At 32.9% G+C, this 19285-nt stretch overlaps 1 protein-coding gene across 1 annotated transcript in view; it reads left to right on the top strand.

The window, feature by feature from the left end:
• LOC144964394 (uncharacterized) overlaps nt 1-17996 on the top strand; it is a 37991-nt gene extending 19995 nt beyond the window's left edge. The window contains exons 17-34 of the mRNA XM_078898582.1: nt 946-1077; nt 2024-2227; nt 2693-2797; nt 4045-4182; nt 4529-4621; nt 6078-6236; nt 7781-7912; nt 9889-10062; nt 10653-10751; nt 11631-11765; nt 12059-12222; nt 12748-12841; nt 13512-13647; nt 14178-14269; nt 14423-14491; nt 15067-15269; nt 15817-15895; nt 17694-17996. Of these exons, the coding sequence (XP_078754708.1) occupies nt 946-1077; nt 2024-2227; nt 2693-2797; nt 4045-4182; nt 4529-4621; nt 6078-6236; nt 7781-7912; nt 9889-10062; nt 10653-10751; nt 11631-11765; nt 12059-12222; nt 12748-12841; nt 13512-13647; nt 14178-14269; nt 14423-14491; nt 15067-15269; nt 15817-15895; nt 17694-17744 (2259 nt within the window). The 3' untranslated portion in view covers nt 17745-17996. The remainder of the gene's footprint in view (nt 1-945; nt 1078-2023; nt 2228-2692; nt 2798-4044; nt 4183-4528; nt 4622-6077; nt 6237-7780; nt 7913-9888; nt 10063-10652; nt 10752-11630; nt 11766-12058; nt 12223-12747; nt 12842-13511; nt 13648-14177; nt 14270-14422; nt 14492-15066; nt 15270-15816; nt 15896-17693) is intronic.
• Nucleotides 17997-19285: the final 1289 nt, after the last annotated feature.

The raw sequence follows: 19285 nt of genomic DNA, 5'->3' as shown, positions 1-19285 counted from the left end.
ATTTTATTAATTATTAATTATGAATGTATTATATATTATTATTATTATTATTATTATTATTATATTATTATTATTATATTATTATTATATTATTATTATTATATTATTTTATTATTATTATTATATTATTATTATTATTATTATTATTATTATATTATATTTTGTCATCCATATTTTTTGTGTCAGCTAAAACTTAATTTTTATAATATCATGTTTCACATTTTTCTAATTATTCGATACAAATGTGTTAACATGTGACTAGTTAGTATTGATAAAAGTGTTTTGATACGTTTTTGGTGTCATTTATTAAGAATGCTACATTAGGTATTTATGTATTTTATGAGACGGGTAAGACGACAAGATGCTAATCAAAGGATGCATGCAAGAATTGGCGAAGCCACAGACAACACTCCCATAAAATCAATCGTAAAGGGGGCACCTTCAACCACTGGACTTAAATCGAGAAGACCTTTCCACCTAACAAAAATGGCAGACTTCAGTGTGGAGGAAAACTGGAGAGAAATGTGGAACAGGGAAACACCAAAAGGAGAAAACATCATTAAAGATCCAACCAAAAGAGTGCCTGCATTCATTAACGCCAGGAAATACTGGATTTCCTCAAACTGCCTCTTAACTGGACATGGCAGAACTGCATCAAATATGTGCAGATGGAAACTTGGAAACAGTGATACCTGCCAGAAATGTCAGGCGGCCCCAGAGACCAGCGATCACATCGTCCTCCACTGTCCAGTCACTAAACTAGAAGGTGGCTACGAAACCATCCTTAGGGCGGAGGAAGACTTTAGAAGCTGGGTTGACGAAATACATTTGGAGGTGGAGCCATACGCTACTACTACTATGAGATGGGTAATGTAAAGGACAATTTTACCCATTGACCCTTTACAATAATGATAACGATTATGATTATGATTGATAACATAACAGGTGACAGTCCCAGACCCAGAGATTGTAACACAACTTGAGGCGAGTCAGTTAGAAGTAGAGGATCTGAAAGCACAGATTGCCCTTTTGTCTGTATCGGGAGCAGCTGCAGTTGTTTCAGCCGGGGATGATAATGTGAGTTCCATTCCATGACTTTCAATGTGATGCTGAACCAAAATTACCTTCATAATTATGATATTGCAATTTTTATAAGAACTAAATCAATTACAAGGGGTTTTTCAAGAAATTGTTTATATTTTTATGAATTTGATTAAAATAGTGAAATGTATTGCCTTCAATATTATGCTATATATATTTATCTGATGTATACTCCATTTTACATTATATGAATCATCACAGTAATGATGATTTACATCTATCATAAATGTTAAATCAAACCTTCCAGTTTGAAAACTGTTTGTATTAATGAGTATGGTTCCTTTTTTAGAATAGCAATCACATGGAAACACTTAGATATTGCGCTGAAACTAATGATAGTAAGGAGGCATTTTTAGAAAAAAATAGAATTTGGTGATATTGTGATTGATATCTGGGAAGCAAGTCTGAAGCCCAACCTGATGTTTGTTCTTTTTTATCTGCACATGATAAGTTAGTGAAATTTTGTCTCTGCTTCATCATTTCCATCAAATGTTATTACCTGTTTTTACTAAATAACGGCAGTTTTCTGCGCTGTCAAATTGGACTAAATTCAGTGTGTGTGACACGCATTGAGTACAGTAAAAAATGTTAAAGAAACTATTTGAATATCATCGTAGTCATAAAAGCTCCCAGAACTGTATGGTGTCCCCAAGAGTGTAGATAATCCCTCTGTTTTTATTTTCCCCCTTTACTTTATTTTGATCTTACTTTCTTAATACAAAGAAGATGCAACTTTGTCTTTTTTCCATTATTTTTGTAGAAATGGGAGACAATTCTTATATTGTTATATCTTTATTATTCCTATTGCACTTAAGATCAGACACAATTCTTATATTTTTATATCCTTATTATTCCTATTTTAGTCCATACCAGACACAATTCTTATATTTATTTATATCTTTATTATTCCTGTTGCACTCAGGTTGACCAGGCAGATCTGGATGCTTCCAATGCAGCTCTGCTCCAGGAACAGGCTGCTCATGACAACACAAAGTCAGAATTAGAGAATGTCCAAAAACAATTGGAGATGCTGAATGAGACCCTGAGGACTGAAAGATCTGAGATTGAGTCCAAGATGGAAGCTTACAAGAGTACTTTGGAAGCAAAGATAGCTTCACGGGATGAGGTTTGGAGATTTTACTTTTGATAAATCTGTTTATATATATACATATAGCCTATCATTGCACATACTGAAATGTAAAAAAAAAAAAAAAAAGCATGCATAGATGAATTGTTTCATCTGTCCAATCTGAAAATGTTCATATTGAATAAGTTGGTTTATAGTAAGTATTAGTACTTTTTTTATTTCTTAAATCTTATTTCTTGTTTACATTCTTTATTTTATTTTTCTCAAAATGGAGTGAACGGAAGATGATACAATTCTTCTAAAAGTTGAAAGGTCATTTGTCATTTTTATTTGAATTGTGGAATTTTTTACCCATACAAAACACAATTGTTGTTGAATCTTGAGCAATTCTCAGGAGCTGATAAAGATACAAATTTTGACATAGATTTGAAAATGCTACATTGTTATAGAAGATGATGCACTGCCACTTGGTCTCAGTTTTTGTGTTATTATAATATATCCTAGCAATTATCAAAGTTGAAGACGCGAAATGAGGAGCTGGAGGAGGAGCGTTTAAAGGATGTACCCCTGGACACAGCCAAAGAGATAAAGAATCTGCAAAATAAAATTGTAAGGCTCAACATTTATTAGTGTTTCTCTATGTATTACAATAAGAATTAAGAAGATTATAAAACCAAACCTATTTTCTTTTCTGTGAAAATGATTTATCAAAAGAAATCATTTAAGTTTAATTTTAGTCACGTTTGAATAGCTCAGAGCGATTTGTCATCGTAGTTTTGTTAGTAAAAGTATTTGCAAAACTATTTTGGTTTTAAGTAATAATAAATATTGAATTGAGCTTTTATGCACTCGCACGGAAATCTCGAACGCACAGATCTTGAAATCACAAACTGACCAGTATCATTGGGACGGGAGCAGGACGGGAGACTAACAAGGCAGTGATTGCCTTGGGCAGTAAGTTTTACGTATTAAAATGATACAAACAATTAGGGATGGGGAATGTGGGTTGAGAGCAATGCCCTCCCTCTCTCTTTAGCCTGCTATGGGTAAGAGGGAAGAGCGTGAGGGTGTTAATAGTGTTAAGTGAGGAGTGATAATGATAGTAGTGATTTTAGGTACCGGATTTGTAGGTAATGACGTCGCGTGCTGAGTGTGTAATCCACAATTCGATATGCTGGCTTTGTCTTTTTATCAAGACAAGACGCACCAAACACAATGCCAGTGAAAACTCGTCATAATTTTGTAAAAGATGGCAGAGAAAAGGAAATTGAATTGTCTCACTCTCGACTCTTGACAGAGTTCACAATAACAGAGAGTTATCATTATAATATATGACTTTCATCAAGACCACCCACATTTACCTCCCTCGTATGTTTCCTCATATCCTCTGTAAAATACTAAACACAGAAAACACAGAAATCTCGAACAAATAGCCCAGTCCCGACTTGTTCGAGATTTCCGTGTGCGATGAATAGCGCAATACTAACCGTGCTCAAAACACTTTACAAGTAACATTATGGATTTCATTTTTTTTTTTTTTACTATTCACATTGGAGTTGCCACTTGGCTCCAGAGCAAGAACGCCAACATAATTTGATTTTATCCGGTGTTCTGTAATCATTGTTTTCTACCTTAATCAGATTATAAAGGCCTACCCAAACATTGCTGAGTGAGCAAAGCAAGGGGACTGATAAATTATATTGACTGAACGTTTGATCAAACCATTGCTTGTTAGCCATGTTAGTCTTCCAATTATATTTCATGACCCTCAGTATGTGATAAATGTGATGTGAATCTGGCTTAGATAAGGCACATATTTTCCTATCAACAATCTGATGCAATTTTGTAATTTTCAGGCTGCTTTGGAGGAAGAGAAGTCTTCCATTACGGTTGCTCAAGCTGGCGAGACAGCTAAAATATCAGAATTGACCAGAAAACTCCAGATTAGTGAGGAAAATGTGCTGGCAGAAAAAGAGAAACAAAAGAAACTTGAGGTGATTTCGTATGTTGATATTTTAAAGATATGTTGTACTTGCTGAACTTTTTAAAATGTGGCAAGTTAATAAATAAATAAATATTCCATATCAATGTATATAGCACCTTTTTACCATTCAATACAGTGCTCTCTGCGCTTAGAATAATTTCAGATTAGACATCACTGGAAGCTTTTAAAGTAATCATGCTATAATATGTTATTTGGTCAATATTGTTTTACTCCAAAATGATCTCAGAATTGTTTGCCTAAATAGACCACAACTTTTCCGTTTCCTCTATTTTTTAATTGTATATTTACAAAGATTAATATTTAACATAATTTACTTGATCTTCTTTGGTCACTAGGAACGCTTGAAGGTTGTTAAAAAAGAGAAAGAGGATGCTGTTCGTGATCTGACAAAGTTGCTAAGTGCCAAAGCGCCGGGTAGACCGACCAGGGTAATAATCAATGATGATTTTCATTTTAACGTAAAACATAACTCATAAAATTAACTCACTCAACCCTTACACCGACTATATCCGTAGTATACCACGGGTTACTTTTACCCCATTCCTATTTATTATATTTTTCTGAGACAAATTATATGCGTAGTATCAAAGCAAATGTTCTTAATGTTTACATGTTAATGGTAGTTGAATAAAACGATCTATGTACATGCTCATTTTAATACATTTTTTCCCAATTTTAAAACGTAGCAAAAATCTCTAGGATTGAGTGAGTTAAAAGAGTTGCCAACTCCTGTTTCTCTGTGCAATCTTCCCGTTTCTTTTTTGTTTCTAGTTTTATTTTTTGGATGAGGGGGGGAGTTAAGGGAGAGGGGAGTTGTTTGAGTTTGTTTTTTTTTGGGGAGAGGTTTTGGGTTATTCTTTTTTTTTTTTTTTGGGGGGGGGGGGGGGGTAATTTTGTTATTTGTTGTTTTTTTTTTTAATCTGAAGGGATAAGAGAAATTTTCTGGGCTTTTTAATCTCATTTTTTCCTTGATTCTTTTCTTTAGCAGTTTAGTGGTCATTAAAAAAGAACCCCAACAAATTTAAGTATTATGACAATGGTCTTTAAATGTTTTTTTATGGCAAAAATCTATTGAATTTAATTACAAAGACTAGCATGCCTATGTTTCCTTATACATCTCTAGATTAATACAGAAAAAGTGTGAAAATTAAAAGCCATATATTTTTAATCTGTTAGAATGTTTGAATAAGTGATATATTTTCTACTGATTAGATCAATGGGTCATGAACGATTGGGAAATTAAACAGGCATTTTTGGTTGCCAAGTTTCAAATCTATTTGTTTTTGTTGGCTTCCCAATTCCCAATGACAATTTCCAAAACATGAAATGTTATCAATTGAACAATAAACATCTAAGCGGGTGGTTGGATGGGAGCATCACCCTTGAATCATATACCTATGATGTTCGCATGGGTGTACGATCCGATAGTGATGTCGTTTCTTCTTCTCTTTACTAGCCTATCCTGCTTCTTTGGTTTGTGATTGTATTTTTGACAGGGGATATTTTTTTTCTGGAAATCTTCTGCCTGTTTGTTCTTGGTTATTTATAATTTAGCTTATGATATCTTTAGGTTATGATTTTGATTTACATTTGTACTATTTTTGTTAGATTGCTTGTTTTTTTTGTTTCAGCGGTCTCTCATATAACCTCAATTGTGTTGGAAGAGACCTAAAGCAACAAACAAAAAAAAATAAATAAATAAATAAACATCTAATACACAAACTATGGTCATAATCATGGCAGCGTTGCAATGCTATTTAAAATGATTTTATGCAAGATGGATTATTATAATTTTTCTCCTTGAATAAATACCATCCCGATTTCTTTTGAGAAAATCTCTTCTCCTCTAAATCAAATATTACCACAATTGTATCCATTTATTAGCAAAAAACTCAAATGGGTGGTGATACGCCAGCAGGAAGAGGGGATGTGGCCTCTTTGAAAAGAGAGAACCAAGAACTCAATGCTAGAATCAAACAGCTTGAACGTGAAACAATGGTGGGAGCTGCAGCAGGTGGAATGGCTGCTGGTGGTGCCATGGATGTGAGTCCCTTGTTCTGTTTTGTATTCTGTTCCTTTGCTGCTAATTTTTATGTGCGGCCATGTGGTTTAGTGGTATAACACTCGCTTTTGAATTAGAAGGTCTTGGGTTCGAGCTTCGCTCGTTGCATAGTTGAATCCTTGGAGTAGGCTCTTTACTCACATTCTCTCAACATATTCAGGTGTAAAATGAGTACCTGGCTGTTAACAGCGTTGTCTCTGTCCGAAAAAAAAAATTGTAATATCGCCTAACAGGCGTCATGTCCCGTCCTCCATGTTAAATGCTGCTGTTTGGGCAGGGACCCATTGTAAAGCACTCTGAGCACGTTTAGTGGATATTGTGCTATATAAAAGCTCAATAATTTTTTTTTGGTGGCACTATCCCTAACTTCTAAAAATATCTATTTAGGGGCCTTGATAGCTCACTTATTGAGCACTCACTCACAATTAAGAGAATCGCTTTTATCTCTGACTTGTCTCAGGCCTTTTTTCCTAACCCTTCTGTCCAGGAAACATGGATCGGCTAGCTGGGTATTTTTAGATATTGTGAAAAGTACATTGCAATGTATCACGAGAGGAGGCAGGATACAAAAGAACTCTTTTTGCCAGAATAAAAAGGCAAGCAAAGTTCTTTGATTATGCAATGAGAAGAAAGGAGCTGGTGACAAAATGGAATTATAAATGTCAATTGAGCAGCAGGAAGACGGAGGATGAAATTTGTGGACAACATCAGGAACTGGACACAAGGAAGGAGTCATGTGAAGACCATTGGAATGATAGAGAGGGTTGGAAAGGCATGAATGCCCACTCTTTGAAGCAAGGCACCAGATGATGATGAATGTATCACTTATATTCAAGTATATATATATATATATATATATATATATATATATATATATATATATATATATATATATTATATATATATATATATATAAATGGGTAAGGGTTGCTCAGCAGTACGGTCTTTGCTTCGTACCCAAAGGGTACTGAGTTCGAATACTCTCTGTGCAGGGTGGCCTTGGGCAAGTCACCTCGCCTTAGCTCAGGTTGCGGTGCTGCACTGCGGCTGAAGCGTGGGTTAGAGACAAATTTCCAGTATGGGATGAATAAAGGGGATTTTATTTATTTCTTTATGTTAAAAAAAATGTTTTTGTTTATTATAGCAAGCAATTGTTATACATCATTTACGAATCTATGATACAGAGAAAGGTTTTATTGCCAGGATTTGGAATGTGAAGTAGATGTATTTATGCCAAAAACAATATGCGAAAACACCAGTATTAAAAATGCAGATATAAGAGAATACAGAAAAACTTTGGTCTATCTGTGACCTTGACCTTGAGTTAACCGTAATATTAAATAAATTCATCATTAATGTTATACATTTGATGTGAAGTCCCACTATATAATTTGCCAATGATACATTGACAAATTTTGCCAATATTTTGATTACCCTCCTTTTTTTCCCAAACTTTTCAGTCTGTATGGATAGCACTTTTTTTTTTTTTTCAAAATAATCAAACCTTATGTATTTTCTTCATCAGAAAAAGACCCAACTGCGACATGAGAAAATTCTGAAAGAACTAGAAAAACGTTACGACATGGAAAGGAGCAAAAATACCAAATTGAACGAAAATCTCAAGGAGAAAGAGTCAGAGGCAGTATCTCTCCAAAAGGTAATAATGGTTTGATACAAAATAGAGATATAAATATAGCCAAGTGACTGTTTGTTTAGTTACAAGTAATAGATAAAAACGGGGATCCTGACAGCTCAGTTGGTAGAGCACTCACACACAAAGAGATCAAGATCAATCCCAGTTTTTTTTTTCTGACTCCCTTGTCCACCCAGCAGTGTTTGGGTAGCTGGTCTATTAGATCTGATGGAAAGTACTTGGCGATAGACTAGCATCTTTTCCAAGCAAGCAATATCTATCATCGATTTCATGCTGTAATAACCGGGATAAACTCCTGCCCGATGAGCCTAATGGCTGTGAAGGACTGCAAAAGATAAAAAGGAATGGAAGTACGCTCAACGCTCAGAGCAGTTTTGAAAGAAAATCGTTTAGAAATTAGCTTTAATCATGTCATACTTCATGCTCTGTTAGTCTCACAACAGAAGTTAAAAGAAAATAAACAAATGAACAAGGCTTGTCTTATTTATTAGTATAAGTCATTTTAATTTTGATTGGTGCTAACCCAAGATGCATCCATCCTGAAATGTACTTTGTTTTCATTTTAAATAACTCCATTTCATTTTTGCGGTAGTTATAGATAGTATGAAGTTGACGTCACTCAGGTCTTTGTTATTGCTTTTTGCCATCCGCGTTTATGAGTAATTCTCACTAAACTGTATTAACCGGACTATTAACGTTCATTGTTACACATAGTTTTGTGTGTTGGTCTCTTATACTTCCAGATGGCAATGTTGTGAGCTTCTAAGCCAAACATATACTATCTATATGCTGTTTCAGGATTTAGTCACTTATTATTCTATCTTTTATTTACCTCAACGCGACATCAGTATTGTTGTGGTAAACAAACGCACGTCCGCATTTGAGGGATTGATTTTGGTACCTAGTGAGGAGGAGTTGCTTTTTTTACTCAACGCCAATCTAGTTACCTGGTAGTAAGTTGGTAGTTAAATATCATTTAATCTGGTAAAAGTAGGGAAATGTTGAAAGGATGTGATCACCCTACAACATTGATCAAAGACATGTCTAGTTGATAAAGCAAGTCATTGAATTATGTCTGAAATTTGAGGAAACAGATCATTCGTGTTTAACAGTGATCTCATTAAAAAGAAATTTAAAACAGGTTTGATGATGTCACAAAGTATAAAAACTAACTTGAAAAGTATGTATTTGTTTCAATCTGGTAAAGGTAGGGCAATGTTTAAAAGATTTGGTGACACTACCACATTATATTGTTGAGCAAAGACACAGTTGACAAGACCCTACATTGGTTTCAGGCCTGGGAATCATTTCACTGTCACCTTGATTTCAAATATCAAAATGTCTCTCAATATTTGTTTTTGTCTTTGAATCTTTGAATTATGTCTGAAATTTCAAGAAACAGGTCTTCTTCTTCCTTAATTTGCAAACCATCTCTGGTGTATTGTCGCAAATGTGGATGTTTTGATATTTTACGTCTTGGGATATTTTTGGGTGCAACAGTGGTGAATGAGCCTATCTCTAAACTGTTTCGTGATGTTTGAAACAACGATAGGTGGCAAATTATTCCACAAGCGTATAGAAGAGGGGAAAAACGATTGTTTATAGCTTTGTTTGGTCAGCTATGTTCAACATATATCTTTCTTTTTAAAAATGTGTGTGATATCTTAAAATAAAAACAAAAAACTCTAATGTAAAAACTAACTTGAAAAGTATGTGTTTCTCTTCTCTTCTCAGTTCCTAGCATTCAATTTTGCACGATATGTATCTAGGGCATTATGAATGTATTGACTTTGATTTTTTGCCTTTTGTTTGTTTTGTTTTTTAATAGTGATTTTTATTGGTTTTGTTTTTTCGTTATTGTTTTCTAATTTGCTCAGTATTTTTTTTTTAGCAACAGTTTGACTAGCAATCAACATTTTTCTTATTGAGGTTGATGCTCTTTTAGTACTTTAATCTGTCTTTTTTTATAATAAATTTAGAGTAACAATCAGAAGGAGGCTGAGATTGCTAGACTAACGGCAGAGCTGAGTGCCCTAGGCGTAGCTGCAAAAGAAGGTGTTGCAGCGGCAGGCAAGTTGAAGGAACTGGAAAAAGACAACAAGAAACTCACAGAAGAAAACAAAGTTCTTACTGAGAATTTTAATAGTGAACGGGTAAGTTATCTTTTATCGATTCTAGATTCTAGATGTTTAATATGTGGCTATTTAGTCTAGTGGTATGACACTCACTTTCAAATCAGAAAGGTCTTGGGTTCGAGCCTCGCTCTTTACTCACATTCTCTCACCGTACTCAGATGTAAAATGAATACCTGGCAGTTAACAATGTTGTCTCTGTCTGAAAAAATTATAATATCGCCTCACAGGCGTTATGTCCCGGCAACATGTTGAGTATTGCTGTTGGTCAGGGACCCCTTGTAAAGTGCTTTGAGCACGTTTAGTGGATATTGTTTTATATAAAAGCTCAATTTTTTATTTTTTTTTTATTATCAACATTTTTTGCTGCATTTCATTCTTATTCCCCTTTTCTATTGAGTATCTTATTTCATATCATGGATTTAAAAGTACAAATTCTGATTTCTTTCTATTATTGAATTTTATTTCAAGGCATTTTTGATATGATTTTGTTTTTCTATTATTTTTAAAAATATTTTCTTCCTTTTTTTTTTTTTTTTTTTTTTTTTTTGATAAAGACCAGTTGAATTTTTATGAATAGCCTGTTTTTATTTTGATCTTACTATTACCAGGTCCTACGCAAGAAATATTACAACATGGTGGAAGACATGAAAGGCAAAATCAGAGTTTATTGCCGTGCCAGGCCTCTCAGCTCTTCTGAAAAGGATAGAGTAAGTACATGCATATTTTTTTTTGATGTGTAAATTTTCACACCAGATCCCATTGTAAATATTTTCCATTCATCGTGTAAATTGAGTATCAAGGATCAGAGACAGTTATTAAGAGCTTGATAGCTAGAGATTTGTTATCTTATCTCTATTCTCACATAATAATTATAATAATAATAATAATAATAATAATAATATATAATAATAATAATAATAATAATAATAATAATATATAATAATAATAATAATAATAGATGATAATAATAATAATAATAATAATAATAATAATAATAATAATAATAATAGTAATGATGATGATGATGATGATGATGATGATAATAATAATAATTATATTAAATCATTTATATAGTGCCTATGTCCCATGAACACACAGCTCTTGGCGCACATTTAAATAACAAATATTAGTTATTCCATGTATTTCCTCACTCACACATTATTGAATCAAAGATGATAAAAATCAATCAAACCAGATTTTATTTGAAAACAAAAAGAACGTCGAATTAATCATATACATTTACAGTAGAATCCTGATAAAGCCAACACTGGACCAGGAAATTGATTTTATTTTATGGAAGGTTGACTTAATCCTTTATTGTTGGAAAAAGAATAGAAAATTTGGGAGCAATAAGAGGTGTTGACATTAAGAAGAAGGTGACTTTAAGATTGTTGACTTTATGTGGATTCCCTTGTATTTATCATATTCTCTTTCATACTCAGAGTTGATGTTTTTTTTTGTTGTTTTTGTTTTTGTTTTTTTTGTTTGTTTTTTTTGCCAACAACTTTAAAAGTTTCATTTTATCTTACAAACCATTAGGTTAGTGTTTGCGACACCATTTTTTACCTTTTTTATGTGTTAATCAGGGAAATCATTCTGTTTTGAAATCTATGGATGAGTACACAGTTTCTGTGAGCTCTCAAAGAGGAATCAAAGAGTTCCAGTACGATCAAGTTTTCATGGAGGACACTAGTCAAGAACAGATCTTTGAGGATACAAATGTGAGCCTTTGAATTATAAATAGTATCAGAGTGTCTTTAATTTAAAATGTCTATCCATTCAAACATATATATATATATATATATATATATATATATATATATATATATATATATATATATATATATATATGTATATGATGTAAAGAAATTTCTTCTTGAGCCAGCATAAGAATAGATTTGCAGAGTATGGAATTATTTTTTACTGTGTGAGACATCACTGTGAAATTAATCTGAGTTTAAAAAGAAATAAACGTTTGTTTAATTTTTTACGCTATTCTCTTATTCGTTTTCAGAATTTGATCCAGTCAGCCTTTGACGGTTATAATGTCTGTATATTTGCCTATGGACAAACTGGGTCAGGAAAGACTTTTACAATGATTGGAGATAGTTCACGCAAACACCCTGGAATTGCTCCTAGAGCTTTTGAACGAATCTTTGAAATGGTTAATGAAAACAAGTAAGAAATTCATTATTTATGATAGAAAATTAAATTTCCAATAAACATGATATTTTTATTTAATTGTACGTCGTTTTTTTACCCCTTAATCGTACGACGGGGATCATTTTGTTACCCCATGACAATATATAGTAAAATAAAGAACTATCCCTATTCGTGTTTCAGGGAAAATTTGAGTATTACTGAAAATTTCAGAGAAAAATTCGAATTATGAGTTTTCTTAAAATCAAATAAACAAAGCCTGGGGTAACAAAGTTACTCCCAAAATACGAATTTGGTTAATTTAGAAATGAAATCTTTGCAATGATTGTTTTTTTAGTTCTAACCGAAACAATTCTTTGCTGTTAGATTTTTAGTTTTAACTTATCTCTTTTGCTGCTAGAAATGCACCGGCCATTTTGAAAGCCAAGTATTAATGTTTATTCAAAGATTTTATTTTATGCTTATATATTGATTTTGCTACCTTATAATTACAACAAACATTACAGATATCTTAACTACAACAATAAAAAAATCTCATAACAGATCCAAGATGGATATGGCTGTTACAGTTTACATGATGGAGTTGTATAATGACAAACTTATTGACCTTTTTGCCAAGGGCGGTTATGCAGATGAAGTAAGTTTATTCGATACAGTAGAAATCTAATCTTAAACTCTCTGATGACTTGCACTGAACTCATTTAGTAACTTGTAAACTTGTAGGTCCCCAATATGAACGTAATGCCTGTCAGTTCTTTGTTTCATATTAATTTTACTTTACTGACCAACTTCTGCTTGAAATAGGATTCAGATAGTGCAATAGTCATCATTTCAGTTTTTGTTTTTACACCATTTTGAGAATTGCATTACTGCAACTTTTGATTTCGTGATTTCAGGATGCCAATTCTTTGAAGTGACATTTAAAAAGGTCATTTTGTTGTATTTTAGACTTGAATGATAAAACAAGGACATTATATTTATTTTTAAAATACTTTTGAAATTACCCAAATGTCACTGTTAGTTATTGCTATTTTGTTTTTGTACTTACACAATATAAGAAAATGGCTCAATAATCAAAGTGGGTTTAGAGGGTTTTTTTTTAAACTGTTGAAAATAGGACGTTAATATTAATATTTTAAAACTATTTATTTTATAACTAATAATGATCTCACATCTCAATATTATGTATATCTGTGAACCAATTTATTCCAAAGTCTGTTTTCTTTCTTTAAGAGACAATAGCTAAAATCATAACATAAAGCGAAAAATTGTACTTGATTTAATTTTCCATGATTAATAATCTATAGGACAAGATGGAAATCAAGAAAGACAAAAAGGGGATGGTCATTGTGCAAGGAGCAGTCATCAAAAAAGCCACAAACGCAAAGGAATTAAACGCCTTATTTGAGGAGGGATCTACAAACAGACATACTGCTTCCACAAGTATTGTTTTTGATTTTATACTGTCTTGAATGATTATTAACCGTCTTGTGTTTGCACCAAAAAAAAAAAAAAAAATTATTCAATGTCTGAAATTAAGATTGGAGTCTTACCTAAAAAACAGAAATTGCCCGCAAGGAGAAACAGTCAAATGTTAGTTGAAATGTAATTAATTTTAGGCACTTACAAACTTAAGTCCAACGCAATGGGTAATGCTCTGAGATACCAGTTGATATTAAGTTTTGCATATCATACCATTTTAGTTCTCAATGAGTAATGTAAAAAGATATCCCATAAAAGTTGAAAAAGTTGAATATATTAAGCAGATTTCACTTGTTGTAACTGAATTAAATATTCAAATTACATGAGCACATATGTCTGATTGTGTCGTCTAGTGTGTGAGTGTGTTGAGCAACTTAAATTATCTCTTCTTAAAGTTAACGGGGAAAATATATTGACTGTGGAAAATGCGCCGAATTTCTTAATTTAACCACTCGAAATTAAGATCTATCAATGATATTCATTCCCTTCAGAAATGAATGCGGAGAGTTCAAGGTCTCACCTCATTCTAAGCATCATTCTGGAATCAACGAACAAAACAACAGGAACTGTCATGAAAGGAAAAGTATGCCATTTATTGTTGTTATTATAATGTTCTCAGAAATTAGATTAACATACAGAAATTAATGTAGTGAATGTAAACAATATTTTTGAAAATGAAGTTTTGGAATCAACAAAAACATAAACTTTATTGGAGTTGTATATTATTTTCCAACAGCTGAGCCTTGTCGATTTGGCTGGAAGTGAACGGGTTGGCAAGACGGGTGCCAGTGCTGAACAACTTAAGGTAGGACAATAATACTTAATTTAATTTTCAATAGAATTTAATTAGTATGAACAAAATTAATTTTCTACTTTTTGTAGTTTGTCAGATTTTTACTAAGTCATGAGTCGTAATAGTAAAGATTGGTACTTTCTAAACCGTTTGTTTTTCATTCAATACCACTGTTGGTATCAATTTCTCACATACATGTTCAATCGTTTCCAAAATTTAAAACGATGACTTATCATTGATTTTGATTGATATAGATTTCCTTATATTCCCTCACATTGTCATTGTTTTAATGTCCCGTTGTATGTATCGCAATCAAATGTAGACTCATACACAAAAAGAAAATAATTACATATCCATTGATCTGGGGGCAGCGTGGCTCAACAGTACGATCTTTGCTTCATACCCAAACGGTACGGAGTTCGACTACCTGCCTTGTTGTGTGGCCTTGAGCAAGTCACCCCGCCCTAGCTCACTTTGCAACACTGCTCTGTGGCTGATTCCCTTGGAATAGACCCTAAAGACAAATTTCCCCTTTGGGATGAATAATGGGAGTTTTATTATTTTTAAAATTTGTATATCTCTTCCAGGAAGCAATGTCTATCAACAAATCATTGTCAGCTCTTGGTGACGTCATATCGGCTTTGTCCAGCGAGCAGTCGTTCATCCCCTACAGAAACAACAAATTGACCATGTTAATGCAAGATTCTCTTGGTGGTAACGCTAAGACACTCATGTTTGTCAACATCTCACCAGCTGATTACAATGTTGATGAAACTGTCATTTCACTCACGTATGTCATTTTTCTTATCAGGCATTTTCGGTTTTTTCTTTGTTTGTTTTTTTTTTTTTATCTATTAACCCTAGATGTTTCAATGAAAAGATTCATAATATTTTCTCTGTTTAAAAACATGGCTTCCTCCATTATTAAAAAGCAGTTTTACTACCCCAAAAATATTTCTTTTACTTGTATTGCAATCTAGAATCTAAACTGAAATTATAATTTTGCCATGTTTTAGTGTATTTTGTATTTATTAAAAAAAAAAAATCACCATTCCTGTTATGACTTGGGAACTGTTTTTATCAACTGAACTGAACAGGGCCTCCAACTGAACAAGAAGAAACCTGAAAAAATTATGTGCCACAATCTAGAGTGGACTGCCATCTTCACTCGTTTCTGCCCTCAACTATAAGACTGGAACATTTTGGGTTTTTCCTTCATTGTTCAAAGAAGAGAGGAAAAAAAAAAGAAAGGGGGGGGGGGGGGGTGAGAGAATAAACAAATTAACTTAAATAGCATTGAAAAATGAAAATGTCACTGATATTTTTCTGATTTTCAGATATGCTTCAAGAGTGAAACTCATTACCAATGATGCCACTAAGAATGCTGACAACAAGGAAATTTCTAGGCTCAAAAATGTGAGTTGTTTTGTATTGTTTATACGTTTAATTACCACATTTAATTTCTCCCAATTTGATACCACCATCTTCATTGAATTAATCCTATAATGTCTGCATCACATTTTAAAAAAAGTTTTAAGCATGATTTTCAGCATGATTAACATTCTTGAAAGACAGCACCTTCATCACAAAGTCCTATGATGTGAATATAGATAGTATGCAGATGACGTCACTCAGGCCTGGGTGGGGATCCTGACCTCCCATAGTGGGCAGGGAGGTACACACTGTCTTCTATCCCGTTATATCTGTTTTCCAACATGCTTTCTGTCTTTGTCTTGGAATGAGATTACTTGGTTTTGTCGTGGCACTGGCGGGATCCTAGCTGGGAGGGAAACAGTCAAATGCATAGTTATTGTTTTGGGAGATGATATTTTTTTCCTTGTAAATCATCTCTCTGTTATGTATTATTATTTTTATTTTGAATGTATAATGTAAGCATTTGAGTGTGTTCCTCTTTGTTGGATTTTGTGCTTGTGTCTGGATGAGACTTGTAGGTGATTTCAAACTAAGTACATTGGTGGTATGCTCTTGGAATCTACATCTGATCCCTATTTGTTCTCAGTTCCCCTTTGTCTTACTTTTTCTTGGGTGCTTTAATTGTAATTCTAGAACTTTTTACTATACCATTTTCTTCCTTTTTACTGGCGCTGATATAACCTAAATGTGTTGCAAGCGCCGTAAAACCCTTAAAAACAAACAAAACATCAGGCCTTTGTTATTGTTTTTTGCCATCCGCGTTTGTGAGTTGTTCTCACTAAACTGTATTAACCAGACTATAAAAGTTCATGGTTACACAGAGTTTGTGTGTTGGTCCGTTATACTTCCGGATGGCAATGTTGTGAACTCCTTGGCCAAGCGCATTCTATCTATATGGGACAAGAGACCTTTTTACTCCAACATTGTAAGAAAGGAAAAACAACCTTTAACTGCCATCGGGTCTCAAATTTGCAACCTTTTGAAATTCAAAATCGACTGACCTTCCAACCCAACCTCTGGTTTATCTTATCATATTCAATTATGTGAAGGAATATTCAGGCCAGCTGACCTTTGAATACCGTACCCTGTGTATTTAAGTTTAATTTTAATTATATCTGCAAGCATTATTTCGAATCTTTCTGCTCCACATGTGATAGTAAGGTAACTGGTGCGGCCCGAAGCTTGAAGAATTAAATAAAAATGTGAAATTGAATGCAAGCTTCAATTTAATACACAAAATGAGATTAAATGGACGTTTTGGGTTTCCCCTTTATCAACAAAAAAGGGTGAATGAAACATTACAGACGAATGAGATAATGTGGTAGTGGCGTTGTTAAGATTTAATAAACTCTGCCCATCAATGTGTTTGTTTATACATTAATAACGGCACTACCACATCTCATTTATCTGTAGTGTTTCATTCATCCTGTTTTGTTGATAAAGGGGAAACCTGAAACGTCCATTTCTTCTGTTTTTGTATATTAAATTGAAGCTAACATTCAATTTCACATTGATATTCATATAATAGTAATGAAATTTAATGATCGGACATTCAGTCCTTTTAAAATATCCTTGATTTATCAAGCGGAGGTCTTCAATCTGTGGTAGTTTGTACAACTAAACAGTCCTAGATTAATTGCCCATAAACTATTGGTCCTTTATTATGTTTTGCATCACTATTGTCGCATTTTTTAATTTAATAATATCAATAACGGAATATATCAATAAAATGAAAACAACTTTTGATTCTTCCTTTTTTCCTTCCCCTTGAACCAACCAGATCATTGCCAAGATGAAGAAAGGAGAGACTGTGGAGGAGGAAGCAGAGTAAAAGAAAAGCCTATGAAAAAAGCCAGACTGTTTATTGTTCTTTTTTCTCCTCATTTTTCACATTTTGTTAAAAATTCAAACGCAATTTTTTAAACTGGAAATTTTATATTTAATAACTCACTAATATACTGTTTGGTTTTACTGCAACAATGACTGTGATATTGTTATTTTATAACCTTTTTTGTAAATAACAGTGTATTTATTGATACATTTCGTACTATTTTCTAATCATATAACCCCAAAAAAGATAAAATTGCATGGATTTTTTGTCAAAATATCTCAATGGTAAATACAATTTAACATTTTGAAAGGGACATGTATGTCATTTCTTTGAAGGGCCTAGCACCTTTGTTATACATCATCTAGGAAAGATCCGGAAAGAACACAAGAGATGCTTTTTTCCAGACATTCTATAATCGTTTGTCCACAAGTCAGTTCTTATATGGGTGTTAGTGTTACTTCTCTTTTTATTCTGACATTTTTTTTTTCTTTTTCTGCCTAACGTTATCATTCATCATCTTTTCAATTCTGTGATAGAAAAGCCACAATTTTCATCTTGACTTTTGATTTATATTATCTCTCAATATCCGTCCAATTTTTACATAAATATATTTTGATTTTTTATTGGTTTTTATTTTAAAGATTTTATTTAAGTGATTTTTTTCTGTCTACAAAATGTACATAAATGTTGAATAATACTCAGATATCTTGCCTGTATTTAATCTTATTGGTGACTGTAAAAAGCTATTTAAAAATTTAAAAATTATAGATTATTGTTGATTTCAAAGCAAGACAATGACAAAACATCTGTAACTATTCTCCAAGAAGTAGGAATGTATTTTATATTTATACATACACACACACACATACACATAGACACACAAACATACACACACACACACACACACACACACACATATATATATTTATATATATATATATATATATATATATATATATATATATATATATATACATGTATATATTTATATATTTTCAAAATAAATTAGACCGTTTGTTTTTGCTATTATCTCACATTAGAGAAAAGAAAGTTCTGGGTGGGGTTCCTGTCTCTCATAGTGGGCAGGGAGGCACTTACTGTGTCTTCTTATCCCCTTTTATCTTCTTTCCAACATGCTCTTTGTCTTTGTCTTGGGTTGAAATTACTTGGTTTTGTCCTGGCACTGGCAAGATACCCTGGCTGGGAGGGAAACAGTCAAATATATAGTTAGTTTTGGGACATGATATTTTTTTCCTTGTAAATCATCTCTCTGTTATGTACTGTGTTATGTTTTAGTTACGTATTATATATGATTTGTAAACATTCGATTGTATTCCTCTTAGTGGGGACCTGTGCTTGTGTCTGAATGAGACTTTTAGGTGATGTCAAACTAAGTACTTTGACAGTGTGCTCTTGGAATCTACGCCAGTTTCCTATTTGAACCAGTTCCCCTTTGTCTTACCTTTTCTTGAGTGCTTTAGTTGTAATTCTAAAACCTTTTACTATCCCATCTTCTTCCTTTTTAGTGGCACTGATATGAC

The sequence above is a fragment of the Berghia stephanieae genome, chromosome 2, assembly GCF_034508935.2.
Source record: "Berghia stephanieae isolate SIO BIC M18660-M18661 chromosome 2, UCSD_Bste_1.3, whole genome shotgun sequence".
Lineage (NCBI taxonomy): Eukaryota > Metazoa > Mollusca > Gastropoda > Nudibranchia > Aeolidiidae > Berghia > Berghia stephanieae.
The sequence above is the reverse complement of the archived record's forward strand: the minus strand, read 5'-3'. Positions and strand labels throughout refer to the sequence as shown.